The sequence below is a fragment of the Zosterops lateralis genome (assembly GCF_965231275.1).
Source record: "Zosterops lateralis genome assembly, chromosome: 1".
NCBI classification, from domain to species: Eukaryota; Metazoa; Chordata; class Aves; order Passeriformes; family Zosteropidae; genus Zosterops; species Zosterops lateralis.
In genome coordinates, this window is record NC_139762.1 from 78201089 (window position 1) to 78228992 (window position 27904).

The window sequence follows — 27904 nt, forward strand, 5'->3', positions numbered from 1 at the left end:
CTCTTGTAACAGGATTTTCCATAAAGTAAGTATAACTGATTTCTAAAAGGGAGGAGTAGCGTCCAAACAGACTGAAAAACATATTGGTTAGAGTGTTAGATAATAACTTGCAGTCAAGCTCAACCAACTTCTAGCAATATCTCAGACCTGCCCACAAAGCGAATGCTGACAGTGACAGAACTTACATTGTGGAAAGCTCCTAAAGTTAATACAAACATCTGGTTTTGACATTAAAGATTTTGGTAAGTTTTTGCTTCCAAGTAGTCATCCAGGGGTGAAAAGGATTCAGCTAGATGTACAAATGTGAACTGGGGTTTAATTAACTAGCAACTAGTATCACCCCCCAATACACACCCTCACGTCCTCTTGCTCAGTATGGGACCAAACCAGTGAAACACTTCAGTCCTGAGAATTCTTTGAGCATGTAGGTGCAAGCCTTGTCCTCATAACTACAGAGAGAAGCAGGGGAAAATAGAATCTTCTTTCCAAAACATGCTCCAAAATTACCCACATCAGAATGAACGAAGTGGACTCAAAACAAGAGCCCAGAGACTGATTATCCTCAATTCACATGGTACATGCAGCAAAAGCAATATCCAAACCCAAACACCCTGACTTCTGAGCATATTCAAAAGCAGGATTTTTCCCTCACATGCTCCAAAGAGAATGACGAACTTAGGAAAAAAAATTAAAATTACTTTCCTATCTCATTGATGAGACAAAATTGAAGGAAACAGGTGTTTTATTTGCACCCTGCACACTTTATACCAAACTGATGAGCTCTTAAGTACAGACATTACCTTCTGGGTCTGAGAGTAAGAGGGTTGGGAAAACCAAAAATTATGGCAGACCTCAAAAGAATCTATTTCAAGACCTAGTATCATCTTTTCCCTGCCTTTGAAAAAGTCACCTTTGTTCTACAGCACATCCATAAATAAGAACTGTGGACCACAGCTTTTTGAATCACCTATAAGCCCCCAGGTACACTCAGGGTGTGAGCTTCAAAGCTCTAGGTCTAAATCATACAGGTACATACATTTTCTCCTGGCACTGGAGATGCTTCAACCTGAATGTGTGATTAGTAATCCAGAACTAATGTCAGTGTGTACCAACAACAAGTAATTAATATACAAGGTCACTGTAAATAGAGTCCTGTGGAGTTGCATACACTCCTTATTACCTTGTGGTTTCAGAAAGCAATCACAAAAAGGGCATAATTCTGATTTATTGATATTTTTTTATGCCTTCTATGACATTCTGCCATCCTAGGAATGGGGTGAGAGAGTTGGATAAATCAGCTTAAAAAAATAAAAAGGCAGAGAAAAGAATGCAAATCAGTGTACACCAGATAGGTAGCCTTGGAAAAAAAAACCTGGTGCAAGTGACTCAATAGTATCATCTTCTATCCCCTGTTGTTTAATCCCCTGTCTTCATCTTGCTTGTTGCCACTGGTGCCTCTGCAATGGCAAATCTGGTATGGCTGATTTATGATGGCATTAGACTGATAACAGATGAGATCACAAAGTAAATGTTGAGCAGCAAATTTACTTCAGTGCTCTGCTTGGCTGCATCCTTTCCATTAAGTGCCAACCTATTTGCAGAGAGGAAATTCTATGCAGCTGACCTTGGGAAAAATCTTGTATCCCCAGAGCAGGCTTGAAGAAAATTGTCTAAAACATTTCTGCTGATCTAAACAGCTGCAATGGCAGTTAAAAAAAAAAAAAAAAGAAAAAAAATGGAAGAAAAGAGAAAAAAGTTCAAGCTGGCTAAGTCTTGTTAAAATAGCACTGGAAACACAGGGACCTTGAAGTTTAGCTAGGGATGACAACTAATATTATTACCCAGAAACAAAGCCTAGCACTTACTCTGAACTCCTCCTCAAGTCACTTACCAGACTACAGATGTATCCATTACCTATATATAATCTACCTATATATGTGTGTGAAAAAGATAAAACAAATTTTGCTGAAGTATCTAGGCTTCACCACATGATGTAGCACTGACTGCATCACGGCCCCTTCTATGGGTGCTTTGTGGAAAAATCTGTAATAACTTCTTGTGGCATTTGAACAGGCCATCTCTGCTAGCTCACTTCTTTTGTAAAAGGCTTGGCCCCCACCAGAGGTGCTGCTGGCATTAGGGGCACTGAGATTTTAGTGGTGCCTGTCTCACAGGTGCTCTGTTAGGAGACAGGCATTCCTACTTTGGAAGACAACACAGAAAAGATAAGCGTGCAGTTATGGAGTTTGACAAACATCAGAAGCGTCTGTATTGGAAGATTCCCTGTTACCTGACACATCCAGGTGTTCCAGGTTTGGGCACAGTGACACGACATCAAAGACTGCCTCATTGGAGATGTTGTAACAGCCCGACACCTCCAGCCTCCGCAGTTCTGGGCAGCACTGGGCAATGGTGTAGAGTCCTCTGTCTGTGAGCCGCCTGCAGCCACTAACAATTACCGTCTCCAACATGAGACATACGTTGGGAGTATCCTGACAAAGCCTGCGGGTCAGCACTTTGAGAGCCCTGTCCACGTTGATTGTCTCGCCGGTCAGGCGAATAGTCCTCCAAAGGCGCGGGTCCCAGGCCAGGTTGTACCAGCGGCGGCACACGCGGGCACAGCGGCACAGCTGGTTGGTGGGCAGGAAGGAGAAGATCTGGATCATGGAGTGGTCGGGCAGCCGGTCTATGTGGGCCTGCTCCTTCTGGTGCTTGGATGCCAGGCGGATGAGAGGGTGGGTGAGACGGGTGGGAGGCGGCGAATGGACCATGGCCACGGTCTCCCCAGTGACTGAGGACGAAGATGTCGACGAACCTCTGCCATTTTGGAACCCAGGGGAATTCGGAGGAAATATTAATGCTGGACTGGGTGTGCTGAGCGTGCGCATGCTCAGGTCGGAATCTGGAAGAGAGAACACACAATTTCAATGAGCACTGGACGGACACAGAACCCTCTGCACAGCACAGCACCCTGCTAGCCCATTTGCCAATGCAGTGTGATGGTCTTTGGGGGTTTCCTGGGGGTTAAGCAGTCACTTCTGCCAGTCAGAGTGAGAAAACGTATTTCAGAAGCCATGTCAGCAAAGGAGATGATGCAGTTCCAAGTCCTGAAGAGGAGACAGCAGAGGAAGGATTTTTTAAAATCCAAGGATTTTAATTCTTTATACTATTAATTAAACACTGTAAGGAATTATTATGTTCGAGTCACAGGCTTTTTTTGGCAGAAAGTAACTGTCCATAACCTTGGCACAGCTGTGAGCTCTTAGGGGCAGAGAATGCTGTGGTCCTTTACCTCTCAGCTCCTTCAGCCATTCAGCAGGAAGCAAAAAAAGAGGACACAAGGCAAATACTGCTTCCTTCACCAGGTATAGGCAGACAGGAAAAGCTCAACTCCATACACTTATTTTCAGTGTGTCATCAGAGAAGCTAATTTTTCAGTTATGCAAACTGAAACTCAGTTCAACCAAGAGCCCAGTGATTAGTTCTTCATGTGCACACAGAAAACACTCCTTTCCAATGGACTAAAGTGAACTTCAGTTGGATTGGAAGAAAAAAAAAAAAAAAAAAAAAAAGCCCAGAAAAATAACAGATGAAGAAACAGCATGCCTGGAAACTTGTTGGAGAATTGTTATACAATATTTACAGACTTATTGCTAGGGCTATTTGTCACACTGGAAGCAGTCAACTCAACTCCCCTCCCCAAAACAATTTGCTACTTCTTTACCTTCTTTAGTTCATTTTATTGGCAAAAATCAGACACAAAAATTGAGTTATTTTGCTACTAAGAAAGGTTACCTTTGCTGTAAGATCATTCCAACTGTTTTCCCTGTTTGCTGATATTGCCTACAAGTAATTTCCATTCCTGCTCCCAGTTTCTCCAAGCAAACCAAGTAAAACACCAGAAGACAACTAAGGTATAACTTTGATAGTCAAGCAAATGCCATGGGCAATACATTTAGAGACTCAGAAGATATTTTAGCAGTATGCTACTCAATATACAACCAGTGTATGAGAGATGCATGCTGCTGCTGAGCACACTCCCTCCACCTCAGTACTGACCTCAAGAGAAATTCTTTATAAAGGAAAGCTCCACCCAGAAATGAACACAGTAACCACGATTTAGTGGTTAGAATAACAAGTTCCACAGACAGACGATGCTTTTAGAGGACCAAGCTTTTCTCCACATCACATCTCTTGCCATCATATCAATGTTCAGGCCTTTCAGGGAAGTATACAAAGGCAGTCCCTTAAGCAACACTGACTCTGCAACTGTGTGACTCTGACAGCACAGATAAGGGCTAAGCAAGATACAGCCAGAAATGCATTCAACAAACATGTCCACACCTGGATCTGGGCAGAGTTTTTAAATTAAGTACATTTTTGGTGAATTTGATCATTACACATAAACTTCCCTGTCAAGCTTTTACTTTGCCCAGCACAGGCCTGCTCTGATCTCACTACCTACAACAGCAACCACAGGCCTGTATTTTCACAGTGTGTCTGCAAGGGAAAGAGGCACAAATATTCAGCTGAAGAACCCAAGACACAAAATCCAATGGCTTGCTCAAGATCACCTAGCTGAGTTGCAGAGAGATCAAAATCATCTTCTCACATGGTGGAGGAAAAACCTATACTACCCAGTTTCTTCCCTCTTCCTCTTCTGCATCTTGTTTTACTTAGAAACTCACTGTTTCAGCAAATGAAAGGAAAGAACATTTCCCCCAAGGCTTCTGAGTCCGTGCTATGCCTATGTGGTCCTAACAGGACAGGGATTTGTGTATTTATGAGCAAGAACAGTATCTTCATGCTGAGTGGGTTTTGCAGACACCCTGGTCCCTTTGAAACCTCCTAATACCCCCCTGGCAGCTATTGCAAATAATTGCATTGAGGAGTGTTATTTGTAAGCATCTGGTATACGCTGGTATTTTAAAAATGAGATTTACAGCTGGAGAGAAAAATCCAACCAGCAGCAGCCAGGCTCCTGCAGACAAGCACTGACTCCACAGGCCTCTTAGGCAACAGTCCATGAGATTAATTTTTGCAAGGACTTACCATATGTTTGACCTCCCTCACATTATCACCAAAACCAGTGACAGTGCCTGAAGCTAAACATGTGCAGAATATGGGGCAAAGCCTTTACTTTTTGCTCCTTTTTTGAGATTTTAATAAAATAATGTTTCTAATATAAAAGAATATACAGTTTTTTCCAAGTGCTGGATGCATCTTCTACTATTACATGTATTTGATATCATCAATTCCTTTCTTTTTACTTTTCCATTTCCTTTGGGCCTTTTCCTTGGTTGATTGTTGGTTGTTTGTTTTACACAAACCAGAACAAAAAGGAAAACAAAATGACATAAATAAAAAAAACCCACAGAACAAATACTTGTTTCTAGTCCACAAAATAGAATCACAATCAAAAGTAAAAAGTTTAAATTATTAAAATAATCTTTAAACTATTTTTCAGTCCTGGGGAATGAGTACCTTCTGTAAGATACAGCATATTTGGAAAACATATCTTTTTAGCCATTTATCATTAAAAACACCTTAAAATTTCTGTAGGGCTACAGTCTTCATTAGTTTCTTTTTCTGCCTAAGCATAAAAAAGGTTTTCATACTCCATGATTCTCCCCCCTTCCCCTGCTGAGCAATGCTCCAAGCTAATACGGCTAATCTCCACTGCTTTTGGATCAGAAGTGGCATTCCTTCATCACTCCTGGGCACCGTGAATAATCAATACCTCAGACATTCTGGATGCGTAATTAATTACAAATATATGTTTTTTAACTTAGACTTCGAGCTAAGAAAGGCCTGACCCTCTGGTTTATGTGTATGCTCCGTGCTTTGTGCTCTCTTAATTCTCTCATTAGTATGGCAGTTCCAGATGTGCATCCTGTATTTCCTTTCCCTTCAGTCCTAAAGGTGCATCATGTGAAACTTGGTCCCTCCATCCTCGGGGCATGTACTTCCAGACAGACACATACACATGCACCATGTTTCCCCTCCACAAAGTCCTGTGGAAAAAGACTGTAGTCTTGTTATTGTGTTTAAAAAAGGGAATTGCGAGCACATTACTGCTCTGCTGAGCCCGTAATGCAATATGCTCTCAGGCAGGAATTTTGCTGGTAGCTCAGCTGAACTCCACACAGAGGTATTCCTGCTTACTGTTCACTGTACACCCCTAAGGGGAAACAAAACAAAACAAAAAAAATAGCAGGTGAGTCCAGGAGCCTTATTGCCAGGAAAAACTTGGAAAGCTTTTTGCTAGCATTTAAAACTTCAGCAAAACACTTGGTCTACTGTACATTTTCCAGACTTTTCTAATGTTGTTGGGAGGGGCTTCCTATAGCACTATCTCAACCTTCAGGAGTTTCCTCCAAATTTCGTTCTTCACCGTTTATTGAGTGCTAGCCAACAGGCTGGGGCAGTCTGAGAAAGAGTAACTTAATGACAGCAACATTAATAAAAACAACCCTGCAAAATTATAAATGAAGTTGCTCATTACGTTCTCAATACACATCTTTAAACACACACATGCCCTATGCAAGCATTTCTCTTGTAAACTCAATTGTTTACAAGGCAGAAATGCAACTTAAATTTTGGTGATCTTAGAAAGTAAAAGCAAATTAGAAAGCAGCCCTGCACTTCCCTCCCTACAACTTCTTTTGCCCCTTTGCTTCCAATCTTCTGTGTAAGATGCCTTTTATTAAAGCTTTGATCAAGCTCTGAAAGTTGTTTGTTGATGTAAGACAAAATTTCTTAACAATCTTTAAAGAAATCTCAAAAGATGCGTGCCAGAAACAGAACCATAAAAGCTGACACAGAGGGAGAACATGCACTAGAGGGAGTTTTCTTATTCCGCTAGGAATCTGGTTTATTTCAAAGGATTCTTTCACCCCAGTTTGTTTCCCAATTAACACATACATCTGGGAATAAAAAACCTTTAAATATATAAGATTTAAGCCAAGATCTAGTTTCCATTCCTTTTGGCATTGACAATAATATGCAGTCTCTGATTTCAGAACCAGAGAGAGAAACAACGTTGTATTTCCATTACTCCAGCAACACACACTAACAAGGGAGACTCGATGTTTGGATCCCAGCATGGACTTTTTAAGATTTAACCATTTTCCATGTTTAAGGCATGACTCCATTCATCCACACCTTCCACTACGGTATTATTAACGAGTCTTTTTTGAAATTAATACTATACTGAGTTCTTCAAGCTAACAAAATTAAACTGAAAATTTTGCAAATGTCAATCAAACTTCAGATTCTTATCTGACAACTGAAAAGGATTCTCCATGGTGATCTGTCCCCACTGATGTTTTTAGCAAAACTAAGTCAAGAAGTAAACCAAACTGCGTTCAAGCTCTGACAAAGTCAGTATAGCTGAGAAAAATAAAAAGCAATTGCCATTTTTGTAAATATTAGCTGCAGAGCAATGTGCACAAGAAGCATTTACGAGTGCCAAAACCTCACTGACTTAGCATCTCTTCAGTAAGCATTGTGTAGATATTACATATTTTACTAAGTGCAACATGCGTATAGACTTCACATTTTTACCACAGTACCATCAACCTCAGGCATGCCAAGTAAGTACTCCTTTTCCAGGGACTGGGGAAAATGGGAACTTAATGGTTGTAGCAGCTCCAATCAACAGTGCAAAGGGGAACAGAGGCTTCTACAGGGGATTCAGTGTGGGCTGATTCAAGGAGAGCCTTGTGAATTTGACAGGCAGATTTCAAATATGGCTCTGTGCCCTTAGATGAGAGTAGGAAAATGAGGTAGCTAGGACAGCAGGGTATAACATAGCCATTTTCTTTCCAAGACCCTGGGTATGGACTAAGTTCCAGAAACAGTGATACCTACAAAAAAGAAAAAAGGAGAAAAAAAAAAAAAAAAAAAAAAAAAAAAAAAAAAAAAAAAAGTCTTCCACATGGCAAACACCCTCAGGCATTTCTCTCAGAATAAGTTACCCTACTGACCTCAGTTCCTCCCAGTCCCAGGAGGCTGGGAGGAATTGGAGACTCTGAGATAGCAAAAAGGCAGCTGGAACAAAACTCACATGCAAACTTGTGTGGGGCTGCAGCAGTCAAGAATGCCAGAAGAAAAGGGTTGCCCAGTGGAGATACCTACATGATTTTGCAGCCTTTTATGATGAAGAACATACAGAAAGAATTGGATGAGCTCTCATCTCTCTCCAAGAACACTAAGTACATCTAAACCATCCCTCATGAGCATGTCTGCCCTGTTTTTAACTGCTAAAGGCAGTTACTAGTCAGCTCACTGAGGTGCCTGTTCCAGTGTTGTCACTGTATCAAGTTTCTAAGCTTTTCTTCTTATTTGGCCCATATAGGAAGCTGTTTCTTACCCTCCTTCTTGTGCTTGTGAAGAATGTGAGGTCTTCACTCTCCCTGTAAGGATTTCTTATATGCATTTGCCTTTCTTTTTATTAGTCATGTTACTAAAATTACCAGTTCTTCTACCTTTTCTTTTACATTTTCTCCTATCTGTGTGTTTTTCTCTTAAAGTGCAATGCTCCAAGCTGAGCACCATGCACCACCCAACCTCACCAGCAGGGGTGAAAATGGAGTCCTTTGCACCCATATTTAATGGAAACCACATTTTCAACCTTCCAGGTTTCAACAGTCTCAGAAGGCTGATGCATTTTCACTATGTGACTCAAGATAATGGTGGGATTCCCATGTGCCATACAGGCCTAAACATTTATTTTTCTCATCTGTGTTTATAGAATCCATTAATCTACCCTACACCTGTCTCCTCAGACAATGCTATGCTTTCTCTCTCCTCGATCTACTTTTTCAAGAGTATTTTGAGTACTGAGCAACCTTCTCAATGTGTGTTGTTAGTTTTCAGTTTTCCAAATACCTTGCCGCTCCAGAGCCGTAAATTTTAACCCATTTCTCCAGATATTGGTAATTTTGTGTCTCAGTTCAATTGAAAAAGATGGTTCCTAGAGAGAAATGGAAAGTCTGGCAACCTGCTAACAAATATTATAAGCCATCAGAGATGAGACCAGCTCAGTTGGTCAGAGCATGGTGCAGATAACACTAATGTTGTGGGTTTAATCCCTCTGTGGGCCATTCACTCCAGAGCTGGACTCAATGGTACTTGTGGGTCCCTTCCAAATCAGCCTATTCTGTGATTTCCAAAGGGTTCTTTCTGAAACACCATCACAGTTGACAAATATTCAGTGATAATTACACAAAATACTATTCCCCTTCAGTGCCCATCTTATTGTGATTTTGTTTACTCCATATTTCACCTGCTTGTTTCCAATACACACATGCAAAAGCCAAAATAAACCTGAGATATGCTACAGTTACTGCTTCCCTCTCACCAGACAATTTATTTTTGCCAAAATAGAAAATTACATGGAAAACTGAGGTAAAAGGAACAAAAACACTGGCAAAGGTGAAAAGTAATTCTTTATCCTGTAAGATCCTGTCAGTCATACAATTCTCATTTTGAGAGCAAAGACCAGAGCTCGATTTGTCAGTGTAAGAATAAGCAACTTTGGAGCTCACAAAGTAATCACATCCACATGGTCTTGGAAGGAACAGTTCCACAGAACTTGAAATAACCTTTTATGGTTTTTAAAAACCTCCTTCAGAATGTAATAATAAACTGTTCCTGTTGTATAAGAGCAGAGGCATTTTGGAAGAGGGTTGTGTTAACTAAAATTTGTAGCCATTTCACAGTAGTTTCTGTGTGACACTTTACACATTGGATTATACCGGTGTAACTTCCCTGTGATGTTGAGCTCCAGTTTTCTTTAGCCTATAAACTCCTCTACATACATTTGGAGACCTGATCTTGCATTCCTGGCATACTCACAATAGATGCTTAAAGTCAAACAGCATTGCAAGTGAAGTAATCATTACAGTTTTATTAAGCAAATAATTCTTCCTTACAATGTATTTGTCAAAAGCTGGAACTAATTTCCCCCCTACTGACTTTGTCCCCTGCCACTTGGCAGGAATTCATTTTATCGCCATATTTTTGAACAGAGCTAAAAATACAAAGAGGGAGAGGAAAAGTAAAAGGTAATTCATTCTTAGTTTAGGAAGTCAAAGCATCTTAATTTAGCCTTCAGTACCACTGATGATACTAGCACACCAGCTTTGAGGAAAGTGTTTCACAGAGAATTACACAGAGATGGATTGGAAGGTGCATTTTTTCCATGTTCAATAAATAAGTATCTCAAAATGAATTCCACACGTGCTTAAGTACAAGCTCTATTTAAATCCTTCAGGTCAGATGCTCTCCCAACTCTATGGTATGCCAGGGAGCTCCTCCAGCTGAGCTAGTTTATATTGACATTAGCAAGGAGTGTAGCCCAGAAAGAGGAGTTCTGTGGAGCAAAACTAATATTGCTGAAAACCCAACATCCACAGGCCTGTGAAGTGGTTGCTATTTTTTTTGCCAATATTCAATTTAATCCCCAACCCTGAATGCTCAGTAGGGGTTGCCTTTGGTGCTTTAGGTGTATTGCCAGAACATATTTTTTTGCTTTAGTTTTTCCTGAGTATAACTGGTTCATATACCTTTTGGTGGTTACTAAAACAGAGGAAGAAGGAGAGGTATTTCAAAAGTGACCTTTGGACTTGAACAAAAATGCTAATGTAGATAAACCCACTTGTCAGAAGGAGCCCCTGTCTACCTCCTCCAAATCATGAGTTATCATCTCCCAGACTATTCCATACCACTTTGAGGAGAGGTATCCTGTGCCCTGCTGGATTTTCAGGGCTGGATTATCAATGGTCCAGACACGTTGCATTTCATCATCCCCCATTTTCAGGATTATCACACCTATGGGGATCCATGTGGTTCAATGCACTGCTCTGAAATGTGCAAACCAAATGTAGTTAAAATTAAAATAATAATTTTGCAAGATGCTTTAAAATAAGCATCTTCAATTTACTCCTATATATAGGTTTAAATAAGTCAACAAAAAGATAGGAAGTTTGCTTAACTTCAAATCATACTAAAAATCCTGCCATCATCTCTCTCTCTTCTCCTGATAAGTCTGACAGCCTTAAATAACCCAGGAACATCATCCTGGTGTATAAAAAAACCCCTTCTCAATTTATCCAGAGAATGACTTGTTTCAGTGAAACAGGCTTACAACTATAACCTGCCTTTCCTTTGAGTTACTCTAACATGCTCCAAGGTCCAAATTTTGTCAGGTAAAACATTTCTCCACCTGACTGGACAACATGTACATTACTGTGTTCCAATTTTTAAATCTATTGTTCTTTATTTTTCATTTAATATCCGTTTACATAAATGTAAAGAAGATAAGTGCACACTGCTTGATAGTGGTTCTCAAGCTACATATAAATGGCCAGAGCCAGTCACTTAGAATAACTCTGAGACAGAACAAACAGATCCTACTCTGTCTTTGAATGATAAACATTCAGTTTGTGTTGATGCAAATGTATCTTTGCAATTTATATAGAAAACTGGAACAACTGCTTAAGGGGTCTCAACTTCAAAATGCAGAAATCCAGTCAGCTGCTCTGGACAACTGTAGCTGTTCCACTATTTCACCTTTCCAAAATGGGAAAATTTGGAATAAAATATGTATCAGTTTACATTATGTCCTGGAGTGACACATTATTATAAAACTTCAAGACAAGTTGCTGGAATAAACTTATGGAAGAGAAATATTTTTAAAATCCCCAGTTCACATTGGATGAAAACCATGGGGACCTGCAGAACTCTGAAGCATAGTTCTGGTAGGTGTGTGTGACTCTAAAGAGAAAATAATATACAAAGCAGAGGAATGCTTGCCTCTGAGAAAAGTTGACAATATAATCACTTTGTTGTGTAATCAAGAGGACTTCCATCCAGTTGGTAGCAAATGCAGCAGTAGACAAATAATTCCCCCAAGAATGGCTGTTTCCAGCAAATTCACCATAAACAAATTATTTGTGTAAAAGAACATTGTTTTTCATGATCAACTGTTGGCATTTTAAAAAGATGCAGCTCTCAAAAATTACTGACTTTCGAATTAACAGGAAATCCAGGATTTGACCTTCAAAACTGGAGAAACAAAGGGTAAGCAGAAGGATAAACAGTAATGCGAGATTTAAAGCCATGAAATTGTGCTTTTCTCCTATCACTCAAGTTTAGATTACAGAATCATAGAATGCTGATGGGTTGAATGGGACCTTAAAGATAATCTAGATCCAATCCTCCTGCTGTGGGCAGGGACAACTAGTAGAACAGATTGCCATCCAACCTGGCTTTGAACACTTCTAGGGATGGAACACCTACAACTTCTCTGGGCAACCTGTTCCATTGCCTCATTACCCTCACAGTAAAGAATTTCTTCCATATATGTAATCTAAACCTACTCTTTTTGCATTTTGAAGCCATTTCCCCTTGTCCTGTCTCCACATGTAAATAGTGCCTCTTCAGATGCTAATGATGCATTAAATCAATGCAATTTAGAATAGTACAAATAACCTTCCTAAAATGATAAAATTTGGAAAGGATAAATCTGCAAATTATAAGACAGAGTTGTTGTACACAGCACAAGAAGAAGCATCTAGATTAAAAATAAGAAAACAAACTCAAAATCCAATCGGTAAAGCCAATCCCAACTCAGCTTGGCTCAGCCCAACTTGTTATGGATTGTCCATGAGGTACCTGCAAGTGCCCACTTGGTGTCCCAGCTGATGAGTTGTGAGTCAGAGCAGCAGACACATCCCCCTACCAGCTAAACTACCAGTGAGTGATAAGGAAACAACAACAAAAAATGCTGCCAACAGACAAGAGAACATAACCTTCATTTATAAAAACTGCTTAATAAGCTACCAGTGCTTAATAAGTCACTGCTCACTCCAGGGTGAGTTTGGTGGGCTCTTTTCAGTCCTGTAGAATTTCATCGAGGCAGTAACAGTTTTCCTGACTTTACAAAGGAGATATGTTCACTCCCAGACTAAAGCTTTTGCAGACTAGGAGCCCTGCCTGCATCCATTTGTAGGATGCCCATGGATTACAGAAAATCAGTGTAACTAAAGGCTGACCTGCAACACCTGCACCTGATCAGCTCAGATCCACTTACACCTCAGTTTTCAAAGTTTATTTTGTTTTCTAGGAATGAGATTCCTTCAAAAGCACCTGCTAGCATCCTGGCAAGGACTCTCATGTTTTGAGGGCAAATACCTCGTTTCTAGGGTTGTATCCCTCCTCCCTTCTGACCCATGGCCAAACTGAGAAAAACAAAGCTGGTCTCCAGGGCATTTTTGAAGCAATGGTAGAAAAATTCACTTAATCCCCATTTTTGCATTTCTTACAAACCCACAGTGTTGCCACTACATGTACAGACAAAGGAATGCACTCAGCAAAGAGCTGGTCAGAGCCAATTCCCCAACAAATCACCTTTGGGACCTGGGTGACAGGAATACTCTGGAGAGGATGAAAGAAAAGAAACATAGGCCTCCAAAGCAGAAACCCACAACACTAGCTCAATCTAACTTATCCAGCATCTGTCCAACAAAGATACATAAACCAAGGCTTTTTCATAATAAACACGTCACGTTATGAGAGCCCTTGAGTGACAGTGAGCAGTCCCCTCTTGTTACAAACACACACAACACACACACAGCAACACACTGAGCAAGCACGTAGTGCTTACTCAGAACCACAAGGATTAAATTTTTGTTTATGGGAAATTTGGGAGTTAAGCTGGGAAAGAGACATGGCCACTGGCAGCTTTCTTCCACTAGAAAAATGTAACTGGCTCAAGCCCAACTGCACTAAGTTACATGGATTCCTGACCACCAGTGTGAAGCAGCCCCAGACTGTGTCAAAACAGATGGTACTCATGACTGCAAAAGCATTCAGAGGGCATTAGCCACCCCCTGAAACCCAGCCCTGCCGTCTGAGGTCCCAATTGCTGTGTCTGTGACTCGTGCTGTATAAATTGCAGATCACTTTTTATACGCAACAGCATATGGTTCTCTGACATTTGAGGAGTATCAGATGTACATACATGCAAGTAAATCAAGAATTCAGCACTCAGTATTTATGGCAACTTCAATAACTTCCCAGTCTACTGAACGCCACAATAAATAACTGCTTTATTGTGCATAAAATATGAACTGACTGTAATTATTCCTTTTCAATTCGTTATGATTTTAATTTACCAAAATGAGATAAACAAAATTATTCACCGACTCTTTCAATGTCACTTTGATTTCATTAATTCAAAATCAATGTGCATAAAAAGAAAATGTGATGTTTATGTCTACACAATTGCTGAGTTATTATTCAAAGCAAGAACTCTGGCACTATCTAAATCTTTCAGTCTGTTTCATGTTAACCTAAGCTAATTATTTAAAACATCATCACTAGCTCTATATAGAATTTTACATTTATCTTCAGATTTCATTATCACCAGCTTATGGCAGTATCTCAGGGAGTAGACTTAAAGGCAGGACAGCAGCAAAAGTAGCATTTAGAATTGAAAAATATTAGATATTTTGACAAAGTAAGAGGAAGATGAAGAGAAAGGCCCTTATCTTCACAAAGCCCAAGGAAAATGGGTACTGGTCTGGTGGTTCCCTCTCTCCCATGAGACCAGGGTGGTCTCATGAATATGTATATACACTTGACAGGAAGGTGTACAGGAGTCCTTTCTAAATGTAATTATTCTGTGTTTACCAACTCAATTGAACTTAACAACGCTCCTCTTTTTGAGGCCTTGCACAGAAGAACAAACTGTGCCCGATTAAAGCAAATCAAATCCTTGTGAAAATGTCATAATAAATGTGCTTATTCCCAAACTCTGAGTGTTAAGGTTAAGTGATCTTGACCTGCGCAGCTGAAGATCAAAAAGGATATGCTAATATGTACCATGACCTCCAATGCATGTCGATAGAGGACAGAGGTGATGGAAGGATTACTGACTGTACTTGCAGAGCTACGTAAGAAGGAGCAGTAGCCAAGTTTGACTAAGAGACAACATTGTACTTGAGGGTTAAAAATTATGACACAGTACACAATATAGGCCAAGGCATAGGCTGAGTGGGTTAGGATTGATATCTAGAGCTTTCTAGGAAGCAGCAAAATTTTTAAAAAAACCCAATAACAAACCAAAACACAACAACAGAGGAATCTATGAAGAATCACAGACAATCTATGAAGAAAATTCTGCTTTAAGATGTTGTTTACACAGGATGACCCAAGAACTCTCCCACCTTTTATCATCGGCCAGCCCTGATTTTTTTGCCATCCTGGTCTTTCTAAAGCAGAGAAGTAAATCTCTTACTGAATTTGTCAGGGGGCTGAAAAAATGAAGGAGTAACTGATGCTTATTTTCATCATTGGCATGGATACACATTTGGGGCTGAGAAGCAATGCCCTTGCTACAAATTTTTCTAAGTTGTTTCAGTACACACTTTTACAGAATTTGTGCTCTGTACATAAAATATAGACTGTTCTCCATTTTGAGAGGAAAGAGGATGAAATTCACTCCAATGCACATATCCACAGGAGCATATTAAAACCCTACTCACGTAGACTCTGATAAGTGTCCTGAACTTCAGTGAAATTCCTCAAGATTTTTTTTTCCTCACAAGACAATGAATATACCAAACATCCTTGTAACTTACAACTTGAGTTTGAGACTCAGCATTCACCGGCCTCAGTTCTGAGACTCCTGAGCAGCACACTCCACTGTCACTCTTCCTTCTTGCTGTAGAAAAATTAGCATGTGGTCTCCTTTTAAAAGAGTTGAGGCTACAGATTTCTTGGTGGAATGCACTGTGCTAAGCTTGGAGACAGGGACTACCAGAAATACTAAACTGGTACTGAAATCCTAGTGAATTCACCCTCAGACCACTTCCTTTTGAACTGACGCCTGTCCTTATAACACCTGCTTCAGAAGTGAGGCTGATGGACACGATGCACAGGGGAAAGTTATAATCTTTCAAAGAGAGAAGAGCACTGTCCAACTGCTCCACTACCACTATATTTAAGGAGTGATGACAACTTTGTGTTTACAGGATGTGTGATGTAAATTAAGGTAGATGTAATGAGGCTCAGGTTGTAGAAAAGACATTTAACACTGTGCAGTAGTTCCATTAGGTACTGAGGCTTGAGGTGGAGAAATTATAGTAGCAACTTACTTCATCATCTCCCTCCTAATTGCACAAGACTTCAAGCAGAACACTAATGCAAACAAAACAAAACAAAACAAAACAAAAAAAAAGAGAAAAAAAAAAGAAAAAAAAAAGTCTTCCTAGCATTCCTCAGTATAACTTGGAATCACGGAACACAGCTAATAAAGAGAGATCACGAAGTTGCATTTAAAAGCTTTTAATGAGAAGGTAAAAAGAATTTTTATTAGGAAACATTTAGAAGCATGTAGTGACTTCACATTTTCCAGCTCACCGAATTTACAAGCGAAGAGGCTGATTCTGTAGTACCTGGATGCCAAGTAGTTCCTAGGATGTGCAGAGTACCAGAGGCTACTGTAAGTTCAGAGCAGCCAGCATCTGACAGGATCACAACTCTTTTCACTACACACTAAATCTGAAACACTGCCAGGTTAGTTCCCTCTCTCTGTTCTACTTGTGGCAAAGATACTTTTATAGCATCAGTAATTGGCTGGAAAGTATTGCCCACATTTCATCATACTAAGTTACACTCCACTCATGTTGTATTCGTAACTATTTATAGCATGAACCATGTATAGGGACATGACACTGCAAAAGTGTCACTATGAGAAATGCTAAAGTAAGAAGTGAGATGAGATTACAAACACTGGGCCACTAATCTGCTATAATCCAGTTAGACATTTACTTGCTCCATCATTTTAATTCCATTTACAGAACACATGAACCATGTGCAAGGCACTGATACTACTGGTATTACACACAATTCAGGAAAACACCTCCATAGCCCTGAGGATGATTCAAAAACTAGTACAAAATGTTGAAGTTTTCACTATTTAATATCTAATCCAGTCTAGGAGACAGCAAAATCTGTTGCCAATTCCTGATCACCCTGTAGTTTGTGGGAATAGGTGTCTATCACAAGATATCCCTCTTGTTCAGTTTGGACCAACTGTTTTGACATGATATAAGGATGGAAACAGAGGTGGTAAAAGCCCTGAAGTAGAACATTTTCAAAGACACAAGTGCATGTGTGGCTGCTTATGTCTACAGAGGTGTCTCTATACAAGGGCACTGAAGTCCTTCCATTTGTATCTCAGGAATTAAAATCCTCCCTAGGACTATCTCCGTAACACAGGAAATGGGTCTTTTGTTCACTCCCTGCCAGAATGGGATGTCTGTACATCAACCTGGAGATGGAAAAGAAACTCTCTACCAACCTGCTTCTTATGTGACTTTTGCAGTACTTGAATTCTGCCACTGCAAAGTCAGAATGTGACTTAACTCATCAAATCCTGGCACAAAAGTATGGCACATACCTGGCATATACCTTACAGAAAGGTGTCTGTCAACAAGGCTGAAGAGAAGAGTGCAAGGACAGACTGTATAGTTCATATGGAGCATCACCTCTTACTGAAGAATCCCTGGCCTTCACCATCCCACCTTTTTAAGGAAAGATCTTACAAAGATTTTAGTTTACTGAAATGATGTAACAAACACATATGCTGCTGAAGGGACATTTGACTTGCAAGGCTTTTATGTTGAATGGCCTCTGTTGATTTAGCAATTTCTATTTCATAAGCTCTGGAAGGCAACAATACATTTCCAAGTGATCTGCTATGTTATAAACCAGCCAGAAACCATTTGAACACCACAACAAGAAAAGGCTTCAGAGAGGCCACAATGCCTCTAGCCACAAGAGCTGACCATTAGGCATGGCCATCCAGCTCTTCCTTGTTCCAAAACACATGTGGGATGCCTGTCTTGGGACTGAGCCACGGCTCCTGCACACCTCAGTGAAGCAGTCACTTCATTACTTTCTATATCTACGGCACTCACCAGTGATGCTACTGAGTCTTCTTTACTGACTATAATGAGTTTCATGCAAGTGAAGCCATATCTGGGGAACAATTCAGGCAGAATAAGTTATTTTAGCTGAGACTACAGCTGGCAGAGCCTGCCCCTTAGGCAAATTGCCTTGTAAAACAACAAAGCCTCATCTGTCTGCATACACTACAGCAACCTTGCCAGCCTTTCTCTGAACAGATATTTGCTCCTTGAAGGGAATTAAGATTTTTGTTTATAGAAAAACTCCAGACTCTCAAGAACAAAAAGCAATCTCATCACACTGGAAGTGCATTTAGCAGCCTTGCACCCTACCCCACAAAGGTAGGGGTAGAGAGTGTGCTTCTATGCCCTGCCAATGCAGCAGAAGGTTACTCATGATAACGAAGTGAGATATAGGAACAGATGGTGATGGCATGGCCCAACCTTGGCAAATGGTCTGGGACACCACCTTTTAAGACAGAAATGTGAGTGAATCACTGGTAGTGTGCATGTGTAAAAAGCACATAAAATCAGCATGTGCTTCCCAACACTGATCATGTTAAAATGCATGAAAAACATCATCTCTAACCAGTCACCTTAACAATGAAGAAAATCATCATCACCAGACAGAGCAGCTTCCTGGTCAGGCCAGGAGCTGCCTGCTTTCAGGCAGGCTGCTGCAGACAAAGACCCACAGTTCATGAGGTGCACCCAAGCTCGTGGGTGATGCCCACCAGCTGCAGGGAGTAGCATTGGATCGCAGGAGGCAAGAGCACCCACATCTCCTGTAGGATATGGGTGCATTTCAGATGGGGAAAGGGGGGAGTCTGTAACCCACACAAGCTGGTAGAGTGTGTGAGTGTACTTGTGGAAGAGAGTCTATAACTTTTGGGGATTAGTTAAATCTGTTTTCTCTAAGTGCTTACTAACATTAATTCAGTGTTCAGGGTTGTAATTTATCTGTGGCATTACCGGTAATGATCCCAAATAAGCAGTTCATTGACTACTGATTAAATTCATGCCATTAATTAACTGCTTTGATCCTAATTTTAGTTTAAGCTGTGTGAACTGAATAGCACTCCACTGCAGCACATGTGATTCATCACTCGCTGTTGTTTGTTTCTGTTACACTTTTAAGGATGAGAAAACTGATTTATATCAGGTGTTGACAAGAATTTCAAAATAAAGCTAGGGATTAAAGAGTGTTGTTTAACCAGCTGCAACAAGCCATTGCCTAGAAAAGGTGTGGACAAACTCCAAAAGCAACCTAGATGTCACTGTAGATTTGTGGAGCACTGGTAGTGCTGCGTAGTGGAGCAAAAGGGAGATGCTGAACACCTGCAATGAGGGATCATGTTCTGCCTTGGCAAGGACTGCAGCTGATTCAGACTCTGGTTTCTCCTGCAGGGAATCACAACCTTGGTATAATCTAATTATTTCTCAATACATATATGTGCATTATTTCCATATATAGCTACATTTGGCTGTACCTATAGGCAGTTTACTATAATTACAGATGGCCAGAAATGAAACAGCAGCTTTGAATTGTCTTACTAAATATGGAAAGTAATGGAAACCACAGAAGTGGCTATGACTGAATAAAAAGCTCACCTTTCATTTATAAAAGTGTGTGCCAGGGAAAACTTAATAATATACACCTAATATAATTAGGGAACCAAATTAAAGGCAATTAAATAATTTAAAACATTTTTCTAGGAGAAGGTATCAAATTCCTTATGAGTAATATTCTAATCACACAATTAAACCATAATAAATACTGACTTTCTCTCTTTTCTTGTTTTTTTTTTTTGTGTTAAAGTATGTAAGATCAGGAATTGGCATATTACAATAGATGAATGTGAAATAAAGCCAAGCACCCAGTGGCACAGTTGTAAGGACTATTTTTAAGCTGGGTTAAATTCAGCTTATTATGTTAAAATTAATTAAAAATTAATCAGGCAAGCCACAAAATACAGCTTTACAATAAAGGGCACTTGCAGAGGCTTCATCTGCTTTGTTTAAAATGGAGACACTTCATGATAGCACTGTTCAGAAAACAGATGGATACTGTTGGATGGAGCTGTAAACTTTAAGACAAGCCACCAAGATATTATAACTTTAAGTTAAGTTTACACTGAAAGGAAAACAGCTTTTAGTGTGTGTTCAGCACATCCTTGGAACTCAACCAGGCAATGGCCCCTCTCACTTTCCTGAGAGTAATGCTACTTGCACCAATTTTTAAATCACATTCTCCTTTATTAAACAGTAATTCTCCCCTTTCAGCAGAGTGGCAAAAGCATAGACACAATAGACCATGAGAATGACTTTGGATTGTACCAAGCCTTCAGGTGAGCTCCAGTGCAGCCCATGAGACGATGTATCCTGGGGATGCACCAATGCAGGACCAGAACTCCCGACTGTGGAAAACATGGAGCATGGCCCAGAGCTGGGGACAGCTGCAGCTGTGGGAGACATGCTGGGGAAATGGGACTCTTTCCCAAATCATGGGAAGCACCATGGTTTCAGAGGATATGAGCACTGAGCTGTTGTCAGCTATGATGGTGTAAAAAGTGCTGCTGTTTCACTCTTCTCCCTTTTTTGCACACTCTGCTAAAACCCATAACTCCACTACACAATATGATGTCAAAAAAATGTCATACAGATAATGATGAGTGGAGCCAGCGGATGAAGCCAGACATTTATTCTTATGTTGTAACCAATATAAACTGGATTAGGAAATTCAGTTTATATTTAATTGTGTATTTTAAAATAAGCCGTAATAACTGTTGCACTAACATACAAGGAATTCAGAAGCTGTTGGATGTCTTGGCAACCTTGATGTAAATTCATATTCTGCTTCTTTTAAAAGACTGTATCCAAAAGAAACACTGTATCAACTGTATTGTTGAGACTTTCCTCAGCACATTTTGACATCTAGACAAATCTTATGAGTCAGGGTGGTTGAGAAGCTCAAGCAACAGACCTGACACTGCTGCATCTGACAGATTCACCACTGGGAGAAAGCAAATTGCCTGCCTTCTTTTGACAGCTGAACAGGAGATCTCAGCCACTTGGCTTCATGCTCCCCATGAGTACCCTCCTATCTCTCCAGCTTCAGCATGGACCAGCTAGGCATGCAGCAGGGCTGAGCAGCCTCCTCTGCAGCTGGCACTGAGGTGTTCCTGGTGACACAAACAGAGCTCCAAAGGAGCTTCAGGCCACTTTGAGACACCCATGCTCTCAAAGCAGCTGATAGGCGCATAAACTGCATCAGTCTACCTGTGAACATGGCACAATATTATTACCTGTCCCCTGTGCTCCTCACCAAAGCACTGGCAGCTTACTTCTAACACATCTAATTAGTCAGCAGGAGTCATTCAGCAGCCTGAGAGCAAGCCCAACCTGGTCACAGAACAGGTCTGCTTCCTTGCAATTGCACATTCTGGTACCAGAGCATTAAAGGCAAGTTAAATTCACAGAAAGGCAGAAAAATTTCTTTTTTCACAGGAATATTACACATTGGCATAACCACATGGTGTCACTAACCTGTGTTAGGCATCCCATGAAGATCACACAGAACACGACATACTGCAACACATCTAATATTTGTGCTCACCCAATCATGCATCTTTCTTTGCCCCAAGGTCCCTCTACTACTCTGAGTGTTCAGATACAGTTGCTGAAATGGAATCTGTTGTTGGTTTTCCACTACCAGTAGTAGAGCTCATGCAGCCAGAGCCAGGTGTTACTTCTTCACCATCACAGACAGTAGCTGCAGCAGACAAAATCTGAATACACAGATACAAAGCATTCTAGTTTAATGCGGAAAAAAAAAGTAAAGGAAAAGCAAGCAGATTAGAGGTGCTCAGGAAAGAGGCCAATGCATCATACAACAAAAACTTCATTAACACCTCAAGTTAGAGGTGGTAGCAGACTTGAAATACAACTCTCTGGACACACCATCATGTACAGTGTGGAATCACCAGATTCTTGCATGCAATGGTGAAAAGCCTGGCAACCCTAAGGTTCATTATTGGAAACAGTTTAAATTTTCAGTTCGAGTTTTTTACCTGTAAGACAGAATATATCCAAGCTGAGACATGCTGTGAGGATTCTCCTAGTAAGGCAGTAATCACAACAGAAGTCTGTTTAACAGGAATATTGTTTTCACATTCATTTATTAACTGTTTTAAAATCAATGAAAAAAATATTTTAAAAAGAGAGAGAGAAATCAAAGCAGGTAAATTAACCAGCCTTCCTCAAGCCATGGAGGTAACCATTGTTAGAGGCTGTGGTGAAAGCCTTTATCACTGGTTTCTACCAACTGGCCAATACATGACACATGTAAATTTTCTATACACTGTACTTTAAACACACTCTAGATTCAGGATTTTTACATGAACCTTCTACCTGCCAAGCCCAAAATATCATGTTGCCCACCACAACAGAGAGTTGCCATCTGTGGGATGGTTTGGTTCTGCCTCTAACTGCTCTCAGTCACAGCACCCTCCCACTCCCGGGACACCACAGAGGAACTCCCAGAGCTTGTTCCCCTGTGCAGATATCAGCACTCAGCACAGCCCTGCTAGCAAGGAAACTTGGCAGAGGCTCACAAAATACACAACTTAACAATCAAGGGCCTTGTTGAGTTGGACCTTTTATTGAACACAACTCTGGCCCTTGTCTCCTGTCTCTGTTTATAAGGCTTACCAAGTGTATAAACTATTGCTCTTAAATTATGAGGACCCACATTTATGAGAGCAATTATCCTTTGTTTGTTTAGAAAGGCTATTTGTCTTTCTCCTGTCTTTTACATGCCTCCCTGCCTCCTTTGCCCAAAACAAAGCAAAATGTTTGGATTTTTATTTGAGGGTGGGCTCCATCTGAAGTTCACTTAATGAGAGGAAATCTCTGCTACAACAATTGGATGGGGGGAGGAGCTGGAGGAGGAGATCAAGACTTGCTTCAATTCAAATGAAAGTTAGGCAAGGGAATTGTCTGGAGGAATAGATAAAGTTTTTGCTTTTATACATCTATAAAATTAATTACAAAGTTGAGGTGGCTTGGCTTTAAAAAATAATTCAAAAATGACAGTACACATCAGATAGTAAGTACCTCGCTGTCACTGTGCACTGGAACAGGTAGGGTTTGAACATTGGATTGGTCCTTCTGCAGTCTGTTCAGATGAGATGGAAAGTAAAGACCCACTGCTGGGGCTTTAAGAAGAACATGCTATCTCTGGAAAATGGATTAAACTATATCTTCCAAAAGACTAAAATATGTCTTTGTAAGACTGCTCTGTTCATAATTAATACTGCCAACATAAGACACATTTGAGCTCTGCAAGTGAGCACACTTGGCTGTCTGACAGTGCTTCCCAGAGAGGTGTCAAGTACCAAGAATAGATGGACTTCCTTTAACAGTTTCAGAAAAATGATCCCACACACCAGCTCTGTCATTCCTGTAACTCCAACAAGAATCTAAGACCTGAACACCCCTGTGGCCTGCAGCCAGGCAGCTATTACCCTGAGGACCTCTGTTCTTCCTCTCCAGAATGTGCAAACCATGCCCTCTGCTACCAAAGGCAATACCTAGACTGAGCCTTTGAAATCATGGAAAAGAAAGCTTTCTTGCCTGGAAAACCACAGCAGCTGTAGGGAAAGGAATCAGGCACGTGATGTAGCTCCTCTTTTCCTCAGACACACACCTCCTCACTGTAACACTGAAATTGTTCTGTTGTAAGAAATGCCCCATGTAGGGGAAATCCTCCAGTGTCCTTTCAAGTGTGAAACCACACAAGTCCTTCTGGGAGATGAAGATGAGACAGATCTGGAGTAGCTGAGCTTCATCTTGGAAAAGAATTTTAAAAAAATATATTGAAAAGGAAGATATTTTTGAAACAAGTGCTGCAGAACTGTCAACAGAAGAGAACACAGGGCTGGCAGGTGCAAGGAAGGATGCAGAAGGGCAGAGTCATTGCACAACCAACAGCCACTACAGAACAGAAGGGCAGCACAGAAAAACCTTCCAGGAAAGTGGCTGTTGTTTTGTTCAACAAAGTTGATCAGAAGATACTTCAGAAGTGAAATGCATTTTCTAAATTAGGGATTCTTAACTCTGACGAGAGAGACTCAAACAACTTTGACTTAAGTTCAGTGGTTGTTCTGCTCTCCAGTTACCAGGCACCCATCCCCTTAGGTGACTTTTATTATTCAATGTTTCAGTGCAGAAAGCAGAAGCACCAGACACTCACAGGCTGAAAGTACATTTTTCCGTTTATAAGCCAAAGTCACTAAGACTCCCCAACACAGCTTCCATGTCCAGATATGATTAAAACGGATCTTTCAATGGGACTCACTGACAAAGTTACAATAGGAGGTTATCTTTCATGTTGCAGGATGTATTACAGTCTTAACAATGCAGCTCTGAAATAAAATCATAAGTTTCCCTTCTTGTAGAACCTGCTTTTAAGGTTAAATGAACAGTTATCTTTAGGCAGAAATATGAAGTACTATAGAATCACAGAACCATTTAGGATGGAAAAGATCTCTAGGATCATCAAGTTCAAGCACAAACCTAAGACTGTCAAGTCCACTATGTCTCCAAATACCACATCTACATGTCTTTTAAATCCTCCAGGGATGGAGACTCCACTTCCCTGTGCAGCTTGTTCCAGTGCCTGACAACCCTTTTGATGAAGAAAATTTTTCTAAACCTCCCCTGGTACAACTTCAGACCATTTCCTCTTGTCCATTCACTGGTTGCTTGAGAGAAGAGACCAATCCCCACCTGGCTACAACCTTCTTTCAGGCAGTTGTAAAGAGCAATAAGAGAACAATAAGACTCCATTTCTCCAGGCTAAACATCTCCAGCTCCCTCAGGGACTCCTAAGACTCATTCTCTTAATTAATCATAAAAAGCATAAATATGAGCTCATGGAAGAGCTAAATGCCATTTTATTTTCTAGAACCAGACTTTTTTCTCTCAAATTCTTTTTTGGTTTGTTTTTTAATTTTTGTTGTTGCTGTTTTATACCATCAACTGCCATTTTTCCAGAGTAAGTTTATGCCATGTCCTAAATATGAATTTTATAGAAAGCTTTTGCTGTAAAAGAGTTGTCTGGTTTGATTAATAGTCATCTTGAACAGGAAATACTTGCATAATGCGAATACATCTTGGATACAGATCTGGCTCACAGTAGGTCTTTTGTGCTGCAGAGACTAACCTGGAAATGTTCCCACTGATACTGCTTTAAACAATCCTGCTGGACTGCAAAGTGTGGATACCAGCATCTCCTTCTGCAAGTTTTAAGCTGTCCAGCTGGAGAGGGGAATTTACCCAAATTCCACCAGATACAGATGAAGAAGAGAAATCACTCAATTACTGTGCCATATAATATGGCCTTTTGGTCAGAAAGCCTCTAAACCCTATTACATGGCTCAGCATTGCACACTTAGAGAGCTCAGAGCAGAGGGCCAAAATATGGAAAAAGCTAAGGTTACTTGTTAGCTGGCAAACAAAACCACTGCAAACAGCAGTTTCAACCAAAAAGAAAAGTTTTAAAGGACAGAGGAAGATCTGGTGGCTATAGCTCACTTGTGTTTCCAAAAGATACTCAATGAATGTCTACATTGAAGGTCTTGAAAGAAACCCTGCAGCCAAAACACGTGGGAAGGTCTCAAAGGTCTCCTTATTTTTGAGAACAGGAGTTATCAGTCACTTGTCATTCAGGGAAGGATCCAGACAGTTTGATAGGCTCACATGTAATCTAGATAATGTGCTTAACAGGAAAACAATAAGTATGATGGTTGATAGATCAAATTGTTCAAGGAGGTGAAGATAAGGGCTTGCTCTGGAGAACTGTAGAAAAGTCTTAACTGCACTCTGTTATTGGACATTACATTGTCAAATAATTTAATGTAGGTATGAATAAAACTCATTCAAATAAACTTTCAGGCACGCACACAAAAAAAGGTCATTTTCTACACAAAGTGAAAGAGTTTGAGCTGACCATTACTATCATCAAGTAAGATTTTGGGATTGCAATAGACAGTTACATGCCATAGTTCCAAGTATACACAGTCTCGAATAAACAAAGAAGGGCAAAATCAAAACTCTCTCAAAGGAATAAAGAACAGGAAAAGAGCAATTATCACCACAGAGGAAAAGAGCAACTCAAGTTCTGCATGTAGTCCTGATCCTCTCCCCTCAAAACACTTTAGTATAAGCAGAAGCAGTTCAGAGGAGGACATTGAGGACAAGCAAAAAAAAGAAAGAGCTTTTGAATGACAAACATTCTTTAGTCAGAAGAAGAGACAATATAAAAAGAATATGATGGAGACCTGTACAGTCACAAAGAGGCATTAAAAACTATACCTCACTTATTTTATTGCACTAGAGAACAGATGATAGAAATCAAACTAACCATTAACAGGCTCAAACCAAACAGACATGAGAAGGCAACAATCTGTAGCTGGAGTAGAGCAGCACTTGCAAAAATCACCTCCTATCATATTCATAACGCTTATCATTCTTATCCAGCTCTATCAGTATTTAAAATCTCACTCCTTCCTCTCCCATGTGGATTTTTAAATCCTGTAAGAATGCCGTATAAGCATTTCCAATAAATACAGGACTGAAAACACATTATACTGCAAAGCGCTAAGAGCCGCTGTCTCTTCCATATAGAGTATTGCAAACATGATTGAAACTGATGAGTGCTTTCAGGCCCTAAGGCTGACTGGAAGGTGCAATTAAATGCCTCCTTTTATAAGAACAGCTGGAGCCAAATGGTGGTGAAAAACTGGTGAAGGGCCATAAGTCAAGAAAGTAAGCTGTGAACCAGGTCAAGAAAAGGTTAAGTTGTAAACAGGCAATCTGGCACTAAGGACTGAAAAAAAGTAATGTGCGGCCAATTGCTTAAGCGTGTAAATATTAGGCTTCCAAATAAACGTATCTGAATGTAAGGGAAAGAAAAAACATAGCAGGAGATGAGCATTTTCTGTCAACAGCCTTGCAAAGGTAAGGTAGACCCAGGTAACACACATGGGAACAGCAATTCAACTCAAAAAAACTAGTGAGTGCAGTGTATAAGCAAGCCCCTCAGCTTGCTAATACCATAACACTCTACAAATCTCTCTACAGATCCCTGATAAGATCTGATGATCTCAGAGATCATTCTAAATGATTCTGTGAAAACTGCCTTCCTGCAGTTCAGAGAACCGTGAGAATAATTCTCAGTCTAATTCTTGAAATTTTGAAAACAACCTTCCCAGAACCCATACACAGGCCAATGGCTCAAGCTAGCAATACTGCAAGTAAATTTTGAGTTTTGCAAAGTTTGACAGAGTTTTCTCATGAGTTTTTTTACATTTCAGTCAAATACCACCTGTAAAAACTCATAGAGAAGAGCTGTGATCTATGTCTGACCACCTGCAGTATTATATATGAATTCTGGCAATAAAAAGAAAAATTTTATTTCCCCAGAAGGTCCTGCAGGACAAAAACATCCAGAAAATGGTTGGTATTTGGCAATACTTCTATTAAAATCTAGTTAAAAAAAGAAAGGAGAATACTTTCCCAGCTATCCAAATCTCAAGATGAGTAAACAGAACTATAGTATATGGCAAGAAAAGACAAGATTTCATACTATCAGTATTTAAATGTTATTGCTTGTTTTTGTCAGAGATAAAAAAAGTAATACAAAAGAAATAGCTCCCCTCTTCAGAGCATGAGAGGCAACAGCAGCTGAGGACTAGGCTCACACAAGTAACTCATGTACAGAAATACCACCCTGGGAACCCCTGATGTGGATAAAGCAATTCATTTTCAGTGAATGAAGCACCAAAAGCTGCTGTTGTCTCCTAAAGGAAAGGGAACAGGGTGCCAGTGGGGGAAGGAAGAGTGATCCTCAGTGTTTGTGC

General features: G+C 40.2%; 1 protein-coding gene across 1 annotated transcript in view; it reads right to left on the minus strand.

The window, feature by feature from the left end:
* Nucleotides 1–27904, minus strand: part of FBXL7 (F-box and leucine rich repeat protein 7) — a 176060-nt gene that overhangs the window by 5571 nt on the left and 142585 nt on the right. Inside the window, exon 3 of the mRNA XM_083865099.1 lies at nt 2291–2902. Coding sequence (XP_083721225.1) covers nt 2291–2902 — 612 coding nt within the window. The remainder of the gene's footprint in view (nt 1–2290; nt 2903–27904) is intronic.